The sequence below is a fragment of the Staurois parvus genome, unplaced genomic scaffold (assembly GCF_062004578.1).
Source record: "Staurois parvus isolate SC_StPar_1 unplaced genomic scaffold, SC_StPar_1.0 ptg000178l, whole genome shotgun sequence".
Classification (NCBI taxonomy): Eukaryota; Metazoa; Chordata; class Amphibia; order Anura; family Ranidae; genus Staurois; species Staurois parvus.
In genome coordinates, this window is record NW_028317974.1 from 2,903,341 (window position 1) to 2,921,354 (window position 18,014).

General features: G+C 40.8%; 1 protein-coding gene across 1 annotated transcript in view; it reads right to left on the reverse strand.

Moving 5' to 3' along the window:
• ROR2 (ROR family WNT receptor 2) overlaps window positions 1-18,014 on the reverse strand; it is a 198,529-nt gene that overhangs the window by 17,725 nt on the left and 162,790 nt on the right. The window contains exons 3-4 of the mRNA XM_089677152.1: window positions 12,572-12,859; window positions 11,048-11,078 (exon numbers count right to left, since the gene is read on the reverse strand). Coding sequence (XP_089533278.1) covers window positions 11,048-11,078; window positions 12,572-12,859 — 319 coding nt within the window. The remainder of the gene's footprint in view (window positions 1-11,047; window positions 11,079-12,571; window positions 12,860-18,014) is intronic.

Here is an 18,014-nt window from a genome sequence, read left to right on the forward strand (position 1 = left end):
TTAGTTTGTCTCCTTCTCTGAGACAAGGACTGTATGTGTGCCTCTCTGTAAAATGAAGTGCAAAGTGAAATGGCACTGTTTACTGGAAAATTAACTGTGCTTAAAGTGTGCTTATTTGTTACAATGAAATATAAATGCTTTCAGCTGTTTGCAATGGATATTGAATAGTGGGGCTACAGTTTGACTTGACTTGTGATTCATAGCCCCACAGCAACATTTAAAAGCTAACAATGACTAGTAAGTAAACCTCGAATGGATGGAAATGTACATTCCCACTTTGTGAAATCAAACCCAGATTCTTGGCTGCTTTGTAAACATGCTTTCAAGGCTACAAGATAGAGAAAAGTATTGTGGATGCATGACTACGCAGTCTCCCTAATCAGATCCCACCTTCATGTCATGTGACTGGTAGTTCATGCCATCATGATACTTTTGTCAAACCTTCTCTCATTATACCCCCATGGCAGGAAATCACTTTAAGGTCACCATTTGTCCCCATTTCCTGAGTCCCCAAAAAAGGCACCCCCAACGGACAGGCATCATAGAGTAAACATTGCAATGCACAAACTAGCTGAATCACTGCGATATTAATGACTGATGTTTGTGCAGTGTGAATTGAGTTAGAAACCTGCAGACTGCAATGTTTACTCTACATTGCGCGGTTTCTAGAGAGAATGCGGCAAAATACGCAGCAGGGGTAAATATTGGACATGAAGGGCCTGTCGTGGGAGAAACCAGGCACAACCACCAAGCAAATATATGAGGTGTAATCTATTAACTATACTGTAGTTACATGTATTACAGTACAGTCTGTGAGGTAGTTACTCCTGACCTGATGTCTGAACACTATGCATTGCTAGGATGAAGGCAAAAGACACACCTATGCCATGCCCTCAGTTACATGTACCATGAAGAATTAAAGTTTAACATTGGGAATTAGATCATTTCTACCCATGCAGTGGGACCCCCTTCCTGCACTGCAAAGGTTAAATGTCTGTTCAGTCCAGGGGTGCAGGGACTAAGTTGTATTACTTACCCTATCCCTTACTCTAGTGCCGTTCTCTTTTGCCCAAAGGTCTAGCCTGTCCCTTGGGGTCATAACATACAGAGAAGAGCTACTAACCTCGCATTATCCATGTGACTGGAGCCTGAAGCACCTTAGAGAGGTGCAGCAGTCACATGGATGGTTGGAGACATGAAGAGAGCCTGTCGAAGCCAGGGATAAAGAAAGTATTACACCTTATCCCTGCACCCCTAGGCTAAATGACTGTTTAACCCTTGCAGTGCAGGGGGACCCCATGGCAAGGGTAAATGTAGCCTATTTCCTGTAATTCAGCTTAAGATTCAAAAAGAGTTGGAAAACCTCACACATGCATTTTTGTCATCCATAGTTTCCTTCATACTGGCTTTTTAGAATAACATAATGTGATAATGCAATAGTTTAGGGAAAGGATTTGGCATTTATACAGGACATCGTCTACAGAGGTCAGACAAAAAAGAGGAACAAATGAGTTGGAACAGATGAATTTTGTCCTAAAAGAGGAACAGTCCTTCACAATCAGGGACAGTTGGGAGCCATGTGTTTGTGGTAGTGTATTAGCATACCCAGTCTTAATTCACAGCACACAAGGAGAGTACATTGTCCATAGTTTTGTTCCTGTTGCAATCTGGACCCAAATACTGCAAGCAAGCCTGTATTACAAAGCATGGTGCTAACTTGCTACTTACAAGATAAATCTATTCCTAAACTGCAAAATGCTACCTCAGTAAGATGAACCATTTCCGCAATAGTGGTGATCAGTTTAAAATGTCAGCAAACACAGCCTAGAGTTCAATTTTAAAATAAATAACTATGGCATATGCCAGAACTTAACATGCTGATCAAGAACATTATTAAATTCACACTAGAAATTGAACTGAAACAAGTGATGGCCATCAAGATATCAGAACAAGCAAGCTCGTAATCCATGAAACGTTATGACGCTAATGCAGTTTTTTCCTACGTAAATCATCTCCAGTAAGTGACATTTAGTTCACTTTCTCAAGTGGATCTACACATGGCACACACAGTGCAACAGTTCCATCAGGTTATGTGCTTATTCTCCTCAGTCTTGAAAGAGCAGACAGTATTGACATGGGCTGCCTTACAGCACTTGGAAAATTCATAACAGTAGCTGTGATTGGTACGATATTTCAGGATGCTATTTTTTTATTTTTGAATAACTCAAGGATTTGGAAAGAAAGCAAGCTGTAATAACAACCTGTCATAAGATATTGCTTGTGTTCATTTTGTTTCCCCATGGCCATGTTGAAGTTATTGTCTTTGGGGGAAAAATCCGTAATGTTAAAACCATTCTGCTATGGTATGCGAAAGGTCAGAATTACAAGGTCACCTTGCATGATGTTCTGCTGAGTTGGTAATTGGAAACAGTTGCTTGGTCCCTAGTAAGGACCATGGAAAATAATAGGCAGCTTAAGGGTTAACATGTTATGGTTATGAGAAAGCAAATGTTGCCAGTAACTATTAACATACCTATATACGCATAAGCTTAATTCTAAGCAGTAATATCAATTCCTATAACTTTGTTGTCAGTATCTTAATACCTCCATGTGGCATACTGTATATACAGATACTGTACTTTTTTCAATTTTGTACATAGCAAAAGGTGTTAAACAATATTTTTTGTCTAAAATACATTAAGGAACAGCCACTATCTAAAGCTACATTTATTGTTTTGCCAGGCTATAAAGCACCATTATTTTCTGGCTTTGCTTTTGCCTGTGTGAATATGAGGTAGACCTCCATGCAAGTGAAAAGGGCTGAAAACTAATTCTGGAAGCATAAAAACACCAAGCTAGCTCCAAAAGAGAAAAATTGCCATAGAAAAAGCACAGAACATGGACTTCTGATATGCACCACTTCACCAATCTCCAGATAGTCATGCAGCACCCTGTAACACCAACAATCTAAGGCATTAGATTGTAAGCTCCAAGGACAGTGTGTACAGGACTGTATTATGTCAATATATTTTAGTTAACATTTCCCAAATTGCAATTAAATAAAAAATATTTCCATGCTAACACCTTTTTTTGTTGTCCACATATAAATCACCTTACTAGTTTGCTTAAAGTAGTAGTAAAGGATCAAGGTTTTTTACCTTCATGAACTTTTGCATGCAGCATCCGCCCTAATACTCACCTGAGCTCAACCGCAATCCAGCGATGTACACAAGAGCCTCAGCTCTCCGGGAACTCTCCCTCCTCATTGGCTGAGACAGCAATGACAGCATTGGTGAGCCAATGATGAGAGAGTGAGCCGCAGCTCTGTGTGTGAATGGACACACAGAGCAGCGGCTCAGGAGCAAGTTTGCTTGGGTGCCCCTATTGCAAGCTGCTTGCTCGGCAGGAGGGATGGAATAGGAGCACCGGCGGGGAACCGAGAAGAGGAGGATTGGGGCTGCTCTGTTCAAAACCACAGCACAGACCAGGTAAATATAATTTTTTTTAAAAAATTGCCTTTAATATCAATTTAAAGTGGTTGAAATGGTTGAATATTTTTTTACCTATGTTCTGTGCTGCTCCCCCCTACAGCTACCCTAATACTCACCTGAGCCCCATCTCGATCCAGTGATGTACACGGGAGCCTCAGCTGTCCGGGGTCTCCATCTCCTCATTGGCTGAGAAAGCAGAGGGAGCCATTGACTCCCACTGCTGTCAATCACAGCCAGTAAGCCAATAAGGAGAGAGAGGAAGGTGGGGCTGAGCTATGGCTCTATGTGTCTTATGAACGCATAGAGCAGGTGCTCGGTATTTGTCGTTGTCTTAAGGCCATGGAGGGATGGCTTTCCTGGACCCCGTTAGGTACTATCAAGCCATTCATTTGGCTAGAATTCTTCCTGGTGTAGGGATGGGGGTTTTCGGCAATGGGTGGAGATGGAGCAGTGTGCAGTGGATGTCTCCCGTGGTTGGAGTCCAACAAACTCCTGGCCGTTACGTCTCAGCCTTTGTTGAGCGCCTCCTTGGGGGTTGCACATAGTTGTGCGGAGGGCCGACTTGTCCGATCGACGATCTCCCACCTGTATCCTTTTCTGGGTAACCTTCGCTTTGCGCTGGGGATTTTGGACGGGAGATTTCGGTCTCTATTGGTGGGCGGCTCTTTCCGCCTATGCAATTTTATGACCGGGCCCCGGCTGAAGTCTCAGATGGAAATAGGGCATATGTTTGTTCCTCCCTTGGATAGTTGGGAGTTTACAGCAACTTCTTCATTTCTTGTCTTCCTTGACTTATAAGGGAGTGGACCTGGGTCCTAGTACTCCTTTTGAGAATCTTTGCGTTGCTTCCTAGCCTACCTCACATGCTATGTTGTTGGCTTACAAGTTGCTCAGCCATCCAGATGACACGTTTGTCCCACCGTTTCTTCTCAAATGGGAGGAGGAGTTGCACAGGACATTTTCGTCCGAACAGAGGGACCACATCTTGTATTTTACCCATCATTCCTCCGTCTCTGGTAAATATCAGGAATTGGGGTATAAACTGCTTACCTGGTGGTATAGGGTTCCGTTGCTCCTGCATAAGATCTTCCCTGAGGCCCTGAAGGTTTGTTGGCGCTGTAAGGAGGAGGATAGCTCGCTCTTACATATTTTTTGGTCTTGTAGGAAACTGAATGCCTTTTGGGCCCTGGTGAGGGCTCTGATTCAGCGCCTGACTGGGTTTGATCTGGGGGATGACCCTGCTGGATATCTGCTGCTCCACTCTGATCTCTCTAAAAAACGTTTCAAGCGCTCTTTGTTGGTGCACTTTCTCAGTGCTGCTCAGGCCTGTATTCCGGCTCTCTGGAAACAGGAGGCTCCCCCCTCTATTTCTATGTGGTTATCCAGGGTAGAGGACATTCACTCAATGGAAAGTATCATGGCGCAAGTCCAGGGTCAGGAGGCCCAGTTTCACCAGAAATGGATTCATTGGCCTTTCTTCACTTGCTCAAATGATTATACTGCCTTGCTGCGATCAGTGGCCTGAAGTCCCTTCATCATTCTCCTTTTACACCTCTCTTCTTCCTTCTCTTTATCCCCCCCCCTTTACTATCACATTACCCTTCTACATAATATCTTTGTATTTTGTGAGCTTTTAGAGACACTCTGGGGTTTATTTACTAAAGCTAGAGAGTGTATAATCAGGCTCACTTTTGAATAGAAACCAACCAGTTTCCAGGTTTTTTTTCCAAAGCTTAATTGAGTAAGCTGAGGTTAGAAGCTGATTGGTTTCTATGCAGACGTAAGCCTGATTTTGCACTCTCCAGCTTTAGTAAATAAACACCTCTGTCTGGATTTGGATGAAGAATTTACTTAACTCTATGATGATATTATCTTTATAACACATAAAGAGTCCCTACCTGGTAAACCATAACTGTACACTACAAAGGGTCTGTTGTAGATACCGTAATATGAAAATCTATCATGACGCATAATGACACATAAATGCCACTACATGGTAAACCATAACTGTATACTACAATGGGTCTGTTGTAGATACCGTAATATGAAAATCTATCATGGTTCAGGATCAACACTGTACACTTTTCTTCTTGGGATCATTCATGTCACAGAATGACAGTGAACCAGACCTAATCTTGCCACATGTGTTACAATCTGATTCTACAATCTCTGTAAATCTCATTTAGGGCTGGTTCAAACTAGAATGCGGTGCAGTAAAGGGGAGCTATGCGTATCTTGCATTGCGTTCACATTGCCTTTGTGATCTGCTGTCGGTGCCAATACATTGTTAGCGGCACCCCACACACAGATCACAAATGCAGTGTGCTTTGGTGCGGCGCATTTTTCAAATGTATGTCATGCACTAATTTTTGTGCTATCTGGTGTGATTTCAACATATTCAAATGAATGGGCTGAAACTCACACTGCAGGGGAACACACAGAAATCACACAGGAAAGTGCATCGCGTTCCTGTGCGATTCTGGTGTGAACCGACTTTTAAATTTACCAGCTATAGCGTGTGAGAACACTTATGACTAGCCTCACCATAGTTTGAAAGCGATCACTTGGTAGAGACCTGTACAATAATGTAGAGAACAGAATGTATATGTGTCATATGTACACATCTGCCTCTACTCACCCTCACCCTTCAAATATTTAAAAGCTCATATTATAATTTTTCCATGTGTGTTTATTATGACATACATTTTGGCACATGAAATGTACAGCCTAAGGATATGATTATTTTCTGCCTATGATGTACAACTGCATTCTATCCATTACATAGCTATTGGCATTCTCTATCCTTACAAACATGTGAGTAAGCTGTCACAAAGAAGGCAAACCTGGTTTCAACAATTTCTGCTCAGTTTAGGAATGATCTTCTGTAACTTACCATAAATCTTCACTAGTCAGCAGAAACATTAATGTCATCATCACCGAAATATAAAACTGAACATTAACAATATAATGTGTTTGAGTACAAATAAGGCATTGGAGGACAACACATGACTCCATGGCCAGAAAACAAATTAGGTGAAAAACTGCACATTTCTTTCCTTCAAAATGCAATTAGGCTTTCTGAGGCTTGCAATTCTGTAGGGAAAATGTAATTTGTTTTAAATATGTTTCCTCTGAATCTGCCAAAACACTAAATAAAGACTACTAAACCCCTTCCTAAAACTAACAGTCATTACAGAATGCTTCAACAAAGAAAAAAATATAGCCCATTAAATTCTTCTGTATCCAAATAATTACAGATGAGGTCAAGTTTAATGGAAATAAAATATCTCAACAGAGTATTTTGCTTTCTAATTACTTAATACAATTTGTATTTAAAATAAGAAAGCATTTATCAAAATCCACTGGCTCAACAATCACAGCAACAACATTTGTGTCTTCCACAGGTTTCACAGGTGGCAGGGCTTCACAGGTGACACATACACACTAAACAAATTGAGGTCATACATGCTATTACCAAAGACCATAGTGTTGATGGGACTAAGATGTCATTTTTATTCAAATTGAGTTTTATTTGATCTGCACCTGTTTACATGAAATTTTAGTAAGTAAATGTCCCTGTTTGCACAGGCCTTGATTTTAGGATTTGACTGGTCTGGGAGTTTGCCTAAACATGGCTGATTGTAGTAGAATATTGACAGTTATTCTTTATATCAAAAGGTTCCAATGGTATAGTTTAAATATTGAAAAGATCCTGGGCTGGAAAGTAATAGGTAAAAACACATTATTCCAAATGGCTGTTTTTCAGAAAGGGACTGAATGAATGCCTAAAGTGATATTAAAGGCTTTTTTATTTTTTTTGTTAAAATAAACAGGTTATACCTACCTGCTCTGTGCAACGATATTGCACAGAACGGTCCCTTCACTGCCCTTTGGCAGTTCCCAGCCAGAGCTGTCCGGTCTTCCTCCTATCCGGTTGCCCACTCAGCAAGTGTGGTGCTAAGGGGGAACCCATGCGGGAGCACTCCCGAGCCAGGCTGTGTGCGTCTATAGACACAGAAAGTGGTGGTAAGCCCTTCCCCCCTCTCACTCCTCACAGACGTTTGACTGACAGCAATGGCTCCCACTGCTGCCTGTGTCTTCTGTGAGACCTGCAAGAGGGGAGAGTGGTGCTCTAGCTGGGACATTGTTGGGTCACTGAGTGGAGGCAGGTAAGTGTTCAGGGATGGTGGGGGGAGAACTAGTAGTGGGGTGTTTTTTACCTTAATGCAGAGAATTCATTGGGTTAAAAAACAGTTAGACTTTAGAACCACTTTAACAGCATGAAAAGGTAGCAAATGTTCATATCACAGCCAATAAAGCCTGCAGAAATACAGGCCTGATTTAATGAATACATCAAGTGCAGTAGGTAGGTATATCAGTCTTCTACACAGAAATTCCATGCTGCCAATGGACAGTACCGACAAACCTATCCTGTTCTATAGCTTTTTAAAGGGGATTTGATTAGTGGAGACAGGTGAACATAGCGTAGGGTCACTTACCTCTGCCTATGCACAGTCAATAACTATCCATTTTCAAGTTCCACAGACCAGATAAATAAACATATTATGTTATTTATATTATTAAATATCATTTAATGTATATGTATCGGGCTTTGTCAAAATATGTTAATGCATTTTGGGAGAAAGGTCATTTTTCAAAACTCTGGTGTTAAAATAAGTGATGTTCTTGTTGTGCATCTAGCTGATCATTTTTGAAGCAGTGGGGTCAGGTTATTCACACAATCTATTATTCTAGTCTAAGCACAATTCCAGCAAATAAAAATATCTACCCAAAGCTACTGCACTTCTTTATTATTCATTCTCATTACAGGTTTCCAAGAAAAGCCTAGAGTTTAAGCAGCAAACTACAGAAGCGGGGCATTTCCCATGACAGTCTTGTGAAATGCAGTCCCCTTTTTACTGCATATAATAATGTGTAAGGTACTTTGCAGAGAGAGTCAGGTTACATGTGTTCAGGAGAAATGTTAATATACAGGCCCGTTAGCAGAAGATGGATTTACACCTTGGAAAGGAGTTCTGTAGATACACCAACACAATCTAATTGGACACATTTTTATCACCTCTCTGCCAAATAGCAAAGAAAGAATGTTAAAGAAATTACTAATACTTTTCAGCATGGTCAAGGACTATTCACAGAAGTGTGGTTAACACTAATCTAGAAGAGTGCTCCAATCCTCTATTTTATTCGGAAACCTGATAGTAACAGACAGGCATTAGCTGTGTAGAAATCCAGGGCCGACCACCTTACATCCTTCTAGACCACACACACAACACTCTCAGTTCCCATACACTATTAAAGCAGTCTCTGTATTAAAGGTATTCCTGTATCTGGACTTTATAACAAATTCCAAAGAAAGGGGAAAACATTACTGCTCAGAGACAACCAGAATTTGTCCTATACACTCTCATCTCCAATAATGCAAACAGAACTTTACATAGGACTGGTGCAAAACCCACTTCCTGAGTACATCTGTCTTTAAGTTTTAAAGCTGAGCAATTTGCTGTCCAAAGAAGGCACCAACTGATATCTGCACATTCCCCAAAGGGAATTTAATTTGCATCTAATTTGCATATGTCATCCAATTCACCAACAAAGTCAGAGTTCTGTTACCACTTCTAGCCCAAATGCACTACAGCAGCCCTCTCTAAACAGCAGAACATGCAGAGAGGGCATATCAGGGTACTGACTTTCAAAAGACACAGTATTAATATTAGAGCTTCTATTGTGAACTTCTATTGGCTGCTGATCAGATACTGGTTTTCCAATATGCCAGTTCAACAGAAGCCAATCATGAAACTGGCTTCTGTTGGACTGGGAGCTGTACACAGGCCAAAAGTCAGCTTGTTCCTGCGGAACTGACCGCTTTGGGCCGATTCAACACATGTGTACTCAGCTTTACTGATTCCCTAATCTAAGGACTGGTTTACTTTGATGTGTGAACAGTTACTAAAGGAACTGGAAATTTTCACATTAAATTGTGTGAATATTCACAGTGGCTAAATGGTTAGCACTTCTGCCTGGCAGTACTAGGGTTGTTGGTTCAAATCCCAGCCATGGCACCTCCTGCCTGGAGTTTGCATGTTCTCCCTGTGCCTGCGTGGGTTTCCTCTGGGTACTCTGGTTTCCTCCCACACTCCAAAGACATGCTGGTAGATTAATTGGATCCTGTCTAAATTGGCCCTTGTATATGAATGTAAGTTAGGGATCTTAGAGTGTACATCCCTTGAGGGTTAGGGACTGATGTGAATGTACAATATATATGTAAAGTGCTGTGTAAATTGAAGGAGCTATATAAGTACCTGTAATAAATAAATATTCATTTCAATCATGTGAAAAGCAAATTCTTGTTCATTTATTTCATCTGCATATGACTGGATAACTGAAATGAATAATGGCACAATTTATTATGTGAAGATTCCTAACTCCTTTAGTAAATCAACCCAATATCTGCATGTACACTATTTCCAATTCCTCTGAACTTAAATAATGTGGTCTCTAGTGACACTATTTCAGAGACTACATGTAGAAACAAAACAAAAATTATAAACGTATGTAGACAATTTCCAAGACATCTATTGGTGGCAAATCATTCACTGTGTACAGTATAATAAAAAACACTGACTAGGAAGTGTTTCATCACATTCACTGCTTTATAAACATGCCCCATGACAGTTGATTGTTTCAATTCTGTAATTTTTACGTATAAAACCCCACAAACCTGTTAGCCACCAATATGGCAATATATATGAAGTGCAGAACCAGAAGTGCATTCTACAGTGGTTCTGGAACCAAAAGATCACAGGGAACCCCAAAGCTACACTCCAACTCTGTGATGAAGTCTACAGTCTCCATGCTGAGGCTCATGAAGGACAGAAAGGACTAACACATGCTACAGCCCCTGCTTGGAGCCTGTTAAGGCTCTATGCAGGAACTTACAACAAAGAGCCAGCAGTTGAGTCCACAATCCCTGTACCCTCGCACTCCTAACCTGACAGACTGCCTTCCCCACGAGTTACACCTGTCAGGGGGTAGATGGGGACAGCCTGAAAGGGAGCCACTGAAAAGGAGCCTACAGGAACCCCCATCTGAGGTCCTATGGCAGTATTCCCTCTGGTGTTGCCCCTGTAAGAACCAGGAAGGGGATGTTGGTCTGTTCTAAATATATTACCTTTCTCTCTCTATTTCCTAACCTTTGCAGGTGGGTGAATGAAAAAACCCCAAATACACACACACACACGTCTCAGTTTTGGGTGCATGTATCATTAAGACCAAAGTGACATTCTTAAGTATTACATAGCAATTAATCCACAAGTTTATATCTTCACACAGGCTTCACTAGTTGGTGCTATTAGAATTATTTAAGCGACTCCAGAAAAATTTTCTTTACCATGCCTTATTTGTCCCCCAAAAATGTAACTATAAGTATAAACGAAATATCCAAAGCAAAAAAAAATCAAGCACATTTCTATAGCATTTACTTTTTGAAAAAAGAAAAACAAAGCAAACTTGAGCAGCATAAAATATTTCATACTTACTGAATGTTAGGATTCGGACTGTGTGTTGGTCCTGTTAAAAACAGAGAGTGAGAATGTAGATTATTCCTATTTTAATCAGTACATGCTTTATGAAGTAAAAAAGGATCAGTTACTGATAAACCATCAAACTGGATCAGTTTGAATTTATCATCTGTATAAATTTGACCAGAGATGTGTTTTTAAGAGACAGTGACACTTTTCCCATTCAGGAAAAAGTGAACATATGTTTTTATATTCACATTTTTAGCGATCCAGACTATCTCCACTGCTGCTGGATTGAAAACTTAGTGCTTCTGGGTATAGGAACTACTCCCATTGACAGTGTACGGGTTAAGTGGCCAAGTGCTAAGCCCGAGGGGTTGAGGCAATGTTAGTATAAGACCTCTTTCACATGTGCGATCCAATCAGGTCCAGATTTTCAGGCGGACCTGATTGGAAGTCCATGCATTCCTATGGATACAAGTTTGTTTACACCTGCCTACCTCTGGGTCCAGTCCAATCCACAAAAAAAAAGGGAAGGGGATCCGTCCTCTTCTCTTTAGGTGGATCAGATGGAGGGGTAGTTGGGTGTAAACAGACAACGGAGTACGTTCTCTCCCGGAAGTTTATAGACAGAGTGGACTTTGTCCATGTCCATTCTGCAGAAACTGAGCGGACACAGATGTGTCATCGGCCTGCTTCCCTCCAATCAGCAGGGGATCAGTTCACAGATCCCTGCTGATTGGAATGGAATCTACTCCATGTGTAAGGGGCCTAGCTGTGACAGAGATTGGGCACTACAGAAACACACTGCTCATTCAAAACAATATGACAGTGTTTCTTTAATGTAATTGGCAGTGTCACTAGCCAAGAGTTAGGACACGGAGGTAAAAGATGATAGGCCCAGGCTTCAGCTTAACTTTTAAAGGAAAAGTAAACATATATAACATAATTTCAGGTACTGTATACCTCTGTAACTACTGATGGTTTTGATACACATTCACCTGAGGGTGACCTTTGTAATATTTCATCATATACAGTATGTAGGTAGAATTACCCTGACTTTTGACAGGTTTTCTTAAAGCAGAAGCAGAACTTTAGAACTAATAAAAAAGACAGTTAAAGATAAAACAGCATTTACTCTTTACTGCAAGCTTCATTCTGGAGCTCTATCCCACAGTACTTTTCTGGCATTAGCGTTCTGGTTTGATTTACTGCCAGCCTCATCCAACCCACTACTTCCTCTGAACCCAGGCTGTCCTTGGCCTGTCCCCTGTGGTGGTATCACTTAATCTGGGCTCAGTTTGTTACTGCACAGTACTCACAAGTCATTACATGGGCACTGTTCAACAGTAAGGACAATGCCGTCACTTCTACTGCAGCAGAAAAAGAAGGATCTGTGATGTCATTGAACTCTTGGATAAAAGATATGCATGTATTTATGTGTGTTTGGAGGGTGGGGCGGGTGTGCAGGGGGGCTCAAGTAGGGAATGGGGGTTTATTAAAAACTAAACTTCAGCTTTTAAATTTAAATTACATACTTACCAAGTCTGACAAAAAGAACCCCAGTGGCAGAAATGGTCTTTATTCCATTGGTGGCAACACACTGATAGTATCCAGTGTCTGTGGTGTCCAAGTCTTGTATTCTTAGCCGTGAACCATATTCTGTTTTCCTTATGGTAATTCTCTTGGGTTCCTGCACCACCGGAGCATCATTCTTCAGCCACTTCACATTTGGGAGCGGATTTCCGGCCACCTTGCAATGAAGGGTGGCTGCTTGACCCTGGACAATTGTGATATTGTTTACAGGTTCCAGAAATGTCAGAAAGTGTCCTGGAGGAGACAAGAGGTCAAAAAATATCAAACTGCAATTCAACAAAAAGCCTCAAGGCACATTTCTGCAAACTACTTGTTCAAAAGACTGCAGAGTTTTTTTTGTGTATACACCTTTGAAAACCAGTGCTATCATTTAGACAAATCAACATACACAAACACACTTCAGAAATAATTCAGGAATTTTTGTAACACAAACTGTGAAAGGTTACTTTGATTTGTATTGCAGGAGCTATTTATAACTATTATCAAACTTATTAATAGGTGCAGAAGGCTTGTGTCTAAGAGAGGAATGCACTGACTTATTATAGGGTTTATTCCAAAGGCAATGGATAATTTATTAAAGTGTATGTAAAAACAGAACTATTTCCCAGTTTGGGTTATGCAGGTTGTTATTGCTGTCTGTGTTCCCACTGGTGACATTCTCCCTCTCCGTTTGTACTGAAGACCACTGTCACTGAGATAGAGTGTTGGGATATCCCAAAGTTTCTAGTTGTCCACAGAACAGCAGGCAAGAGAAAATCTTTCAATAGGGACACCAGTTATGGTGTTTGCTACTTTTGCTGTTGCAATTAAGATAACAAAAGGTTAAAGTGATTGTAAAGGCATTTTTAATTATATTAAATAAGAAGTTATACTCATCTGTTCTGTGCAATTGTATAAACAGAGTGGCCCTTTACCTCCTTTTCTGGAGTCCCTTGAGCTGTCCGCTCCTCCTTTCCTGTGGGTGCCCCCTCAGCAAGCGGTCTCAGTGGGGGCACTCATGCGGGTGTGCTCCCAAGCTGGGCTGTGTGTGCACAGTAGACACACACAGCACAGCTGGGTCACACCTCCTGCTCTCTCCTCACAGGATTTGACTGACAGCAGGAGGCACCAATGGCTCCCACTGTTCTCAGTGAAGTCTATGGAAGCAAGGAAAGGGGAGAGCAGTCCTGCAGCCGGCACAGTCAGGTAAGGCATTTGAGGAATAAGGAAGGGGGAGACAGGTGTTGGAAGGTGTTTTACTTTAATGCAGATGCTTCTTTCACTTGTACCTATAGGTAAGCCTATAATAAGGCTTACCTGTAGGTACTGTAAATATCTCCTTAACATGCACCGTTTAGAAGATATTTACTTGTAAATGACACCGGCGCATGCATTCTGAAGGAACGGGATGCCGATGCCGTTCCTTCAGAGCTGAGTGCCGTAAAAAGTGACTCCCACGTGTGAGGTTATCATGGCTTGTTCAATCCAGCCGCTGGAGCCTGTGAACCCAGAAGCAGGACTAGGTGAAGATGGAAGCCCTGTCAGTGGTGACAGTGTGCCACAGGAGAGCTTTGTTTTAAGGTAAGTTTCATATAATGTGCTAATATGCGATGCATACTAGCACATTATGACATTGTCTTGCAGGTTTTTTCTTTTTTGGTTTACTATCGATTTAAGGTGAAAAATACTTTTTTTGGGTTTAGAGCCACTTTAAACCCCCAACATAATACTTACCTGTCACTGAGAGCAGCAAAGACAAAGAAATGTCATCCGTTTGGACCCAGGAGAAATTCCATACAAGGAGATAGGTAGCTATTCGGGAGTCAAGTATAATTTTAGCTTTTTGCTGTCAGCATCAGGGGGCACTGATGGATCTTAAGCAAACTCTTCACTTTAGATCCGGTCCACTGTTGTGTGCTTATAAACTATAATCATGTATAAATTAAGGCCATGAGTATCACAATTATTATCAGAATTATTTGTAGTAGCAGTAGTAGAGAAAATGTTAACAACCATATTAAAAATACAGATTAACTAATGTAAATTGGTATACAGGGGTTAGACAAAAAAATAGAAACACAACATGATTTGCAGGTGTGAAAGTGATTACATGTTTCTCGTTGAAAGTGGAAGTGATATAACATTCTTTTGCTTCCGCAGTCCTGTGAAGACCGAGACTGAGCTCTGCAGTCACTTTTGTAGCAGTTGTTTTCTTTTTCCAGGTCACAATCCTGCGCAATGTCCTTTTGTCTCTTTCGCTCAGTTGACCATGTCAATCGTGCTTATCAGAAGACGTTTTGCTGGAAACTGTATATGCCGTCATAACCTTTGATACTGTACCTTATGACATGGCAAATAAATTGGCTCATCACATAGCAGAAGCAGAAGAATGTTACATCATTTCCATTTTCAGCATGAAACATGTTGTCACTTCCACACCTGCACATCATGTAGTGTTTCCATTATTTTGTCTAACTCCTGTATATCTGCTTTTAATATTAGTATGTATTTGTTTCCTGCAGGGGTCTATTCTTCCACCTAAAGCTCCTTAAAGAGTATCTTAAGCCAAGACTGTTGTCACCGGAGAAGGAATTGAGAGGAATTCTTCCATAAGGTCCCTTGTTACATTTATATCTTCCTAAGAAGGGATTTACTTTACTTTGGAGAGATTTCTTCTCATTCCATGCTGTGTTTACAGGGCAGGAAGTAAAGTGAAAAATTCCCAGTTTTAGTAAAGGACACAGTTTTGGGTTTACTGATATATACAGTATCATAAAGCACTACTGAGCTCAAGCTTGGGGTTCTCCATAGTCACGCATGTTCTGACATTTGGTGGCAGAGCTGGGTGAGGGGGCATAGTGGAGAAAATGTATTATACCTGGGTTACACTTTGGAGATTTGGCACGCTCCCTGCCAGAGGAATGGTAGGTGTTGTGCGCAAGCAATTAAGTCAGAGATAAAAGATAAAAAGAGAGATAAAAAAACTTGTAAAGGAGGTGGCTCAAAGTGTGTCTTGGATTGTAGGTGAATAATTAAAAATAATAGTTAGGTATGCTGGAGCTTGTCCTGGAAACTCTGCAGTGCTGTTATTATACAATCTCACATAATTTATCTAAACTAATCAGGTTTGGAGATGTTAGCAAGGATTATAGATGAGGAACAAACAATTCTCGGGAATTTGGCACAGGATGTTGCATGACCAAAGAGTGATGGGATCCAAGATTATTAACAACTTCATTCAGCTATACCTAGGATAGCACAAACCTAAATGCAGCTTTAACACTTGGACATACAGTCATAATACAGCCTTTCTCAAGGTAAGAAACACTTTGAACGCTCAGGTTGGCAGGCTTAGTAATGCTGTCATAACATGTTTATCTATCATATCATGCAGGGTATATAGGAAAGGAAGCATGATGTGCAGGCAGACACAGCAGCCAGTGCTTATTTCTGGGTAGAACAATATTGTTGAGGACTGTTTTTGTAGTCTGCTTGATCAATGTTTCCATTGACACTGGGCTGCAGAAGTACATCATTCTGCCACAATAAACATTAGATTGTAAATACTGTAGGTAGTTTAGGTGACAGTCATCTCATAGCTATGGGCTGCTTTAAAAGCATGTGCATAGAAGTCTGTTGACACATTCCTGTTTATCTTCTATTTATCCTGTATCCTGACCCAAAATGGAAGATTCACTTCAGATGTCTGACAATCTCACGTGTCTGAATACAATGAGCTATGCCTCTCTGACAAATAGAGAGGTGGGCAATACAGCTGAAAGTCAAATATGGAGCGCCTTGGTCTGATCACCCATTAGGATAAGAGGAAAAGTCACTTTTTAACTTATGTTGCTTTCAAAGATTAGGAGTCTCTAGATTTATTTTAAATTCTATTTTTTTCTAACAATTCAAATAGCTGCGTACATCAGATCTCAGTGATGAGAGGCTGTGGAAAATCTGAGCAATGTAAAATAAATGCTGAAAACAACTTTGGTTAAGTAAGTGCCTAAGATGCTTATAGTCTCAGGAGATTGTGAACTATTTCACACATCAATCACAATCACGTTTCATTCTTGAACAGACCTAAAGGGGAAATGCCTTGTATATAATGCTTGTGTGTCTGTGCTTGAGTGATCACACATACACACACATACAAAACATAAAATATGTCTGGCATAAGCTTATGCTAGCTGAAAAGCAGGAGCTGCAGAGTAATTATTCGCTTGTTACGGATTTGGCAGCCAAACAAAAACACACTGCCATTGCACACATACTCAAGAGACTTCAAACTCCAGGGAATTGTGCAGTGTGGATTTTGTCACTTACCTCTTCCTTTAATCCTATAGTGCAAGCTGTATAAATAAGGCAGGGAGAGAATGCTTATTTAACTGACACTGCATGCTTATTTATAATGGCCCACTTAAGATTCATGTACACCAAAAGTAGCTCAGAATATTTACCCTACAAAAACTCATTACAATCTTTTAATTAAGGCATATAGTATCCCGCAACTTAAAAAAATATACAGTCCTTAAATGAATACTATATCAGATTTTATGTACTGTAGATTGCTTGTTGTGAAAAGGTACAGCTTCTACTTAGTGTTGTGCTTATTTTTAGTTTCTTCTGGCACCTCAATAGACAAAATTTACCTCTCCATGCTGTAATGACTTTAAGTCACACAACTGTATCCAAAGCAATATGGAAAACACTAATTTTGAAGGCCAAAAACATTGGAGGGCAATGTGGCCTTGCAGATCTGGTATTTTGGGTTCATTTTCAGATAGGGACACTATCTGAATAGAGTTTGCGGTATGTCCGGTTTCAGAGCTCCTTACTACAAGGTTCCCAACCAATGCTTCTAACCTAAAATTGGAACTTAATGATCTTTTTTACGAACTTACAATGGTCCAGCTTGGCTCAATGTAAGTATCCATAACTGATATACAGAGGACAACTGGGGTTGCTGACAATCATTGTAATAGCAAATGCTACATACAGTGATAGCTGTGATCTTTTGGGTGCTTCCCCTCTGCACACTAACACTAAGTCACTCGTTTAACCACACCATCCTTCCGAGAATGCCCTTGTATTTCTTTTCAATGACTACAAAGTGTTCTCTTATTGAATGAGTTTGAGTGGCGGGACAGATGACCAGTGCCTGTGCTAGACTATATTGCACCCTAAGCAAGACCAGCTACTTGCACCCCCCCATGCCCCCCCCCCCCCAAAAAAAGGTTCAAAATTTATAAAAATAGTGGAAATTATAAATTATGAAGACAGCCTGTAGCTCGGTAGTTGCTGTCCCTCTTTATATCACCTGATATCCATGATGTTTCTCTGGACACTGGACTTTGTGTCATGCCCAGAAGAGCATTGCCGCTCTCAGAACAGCCCCTGATCATAGTTG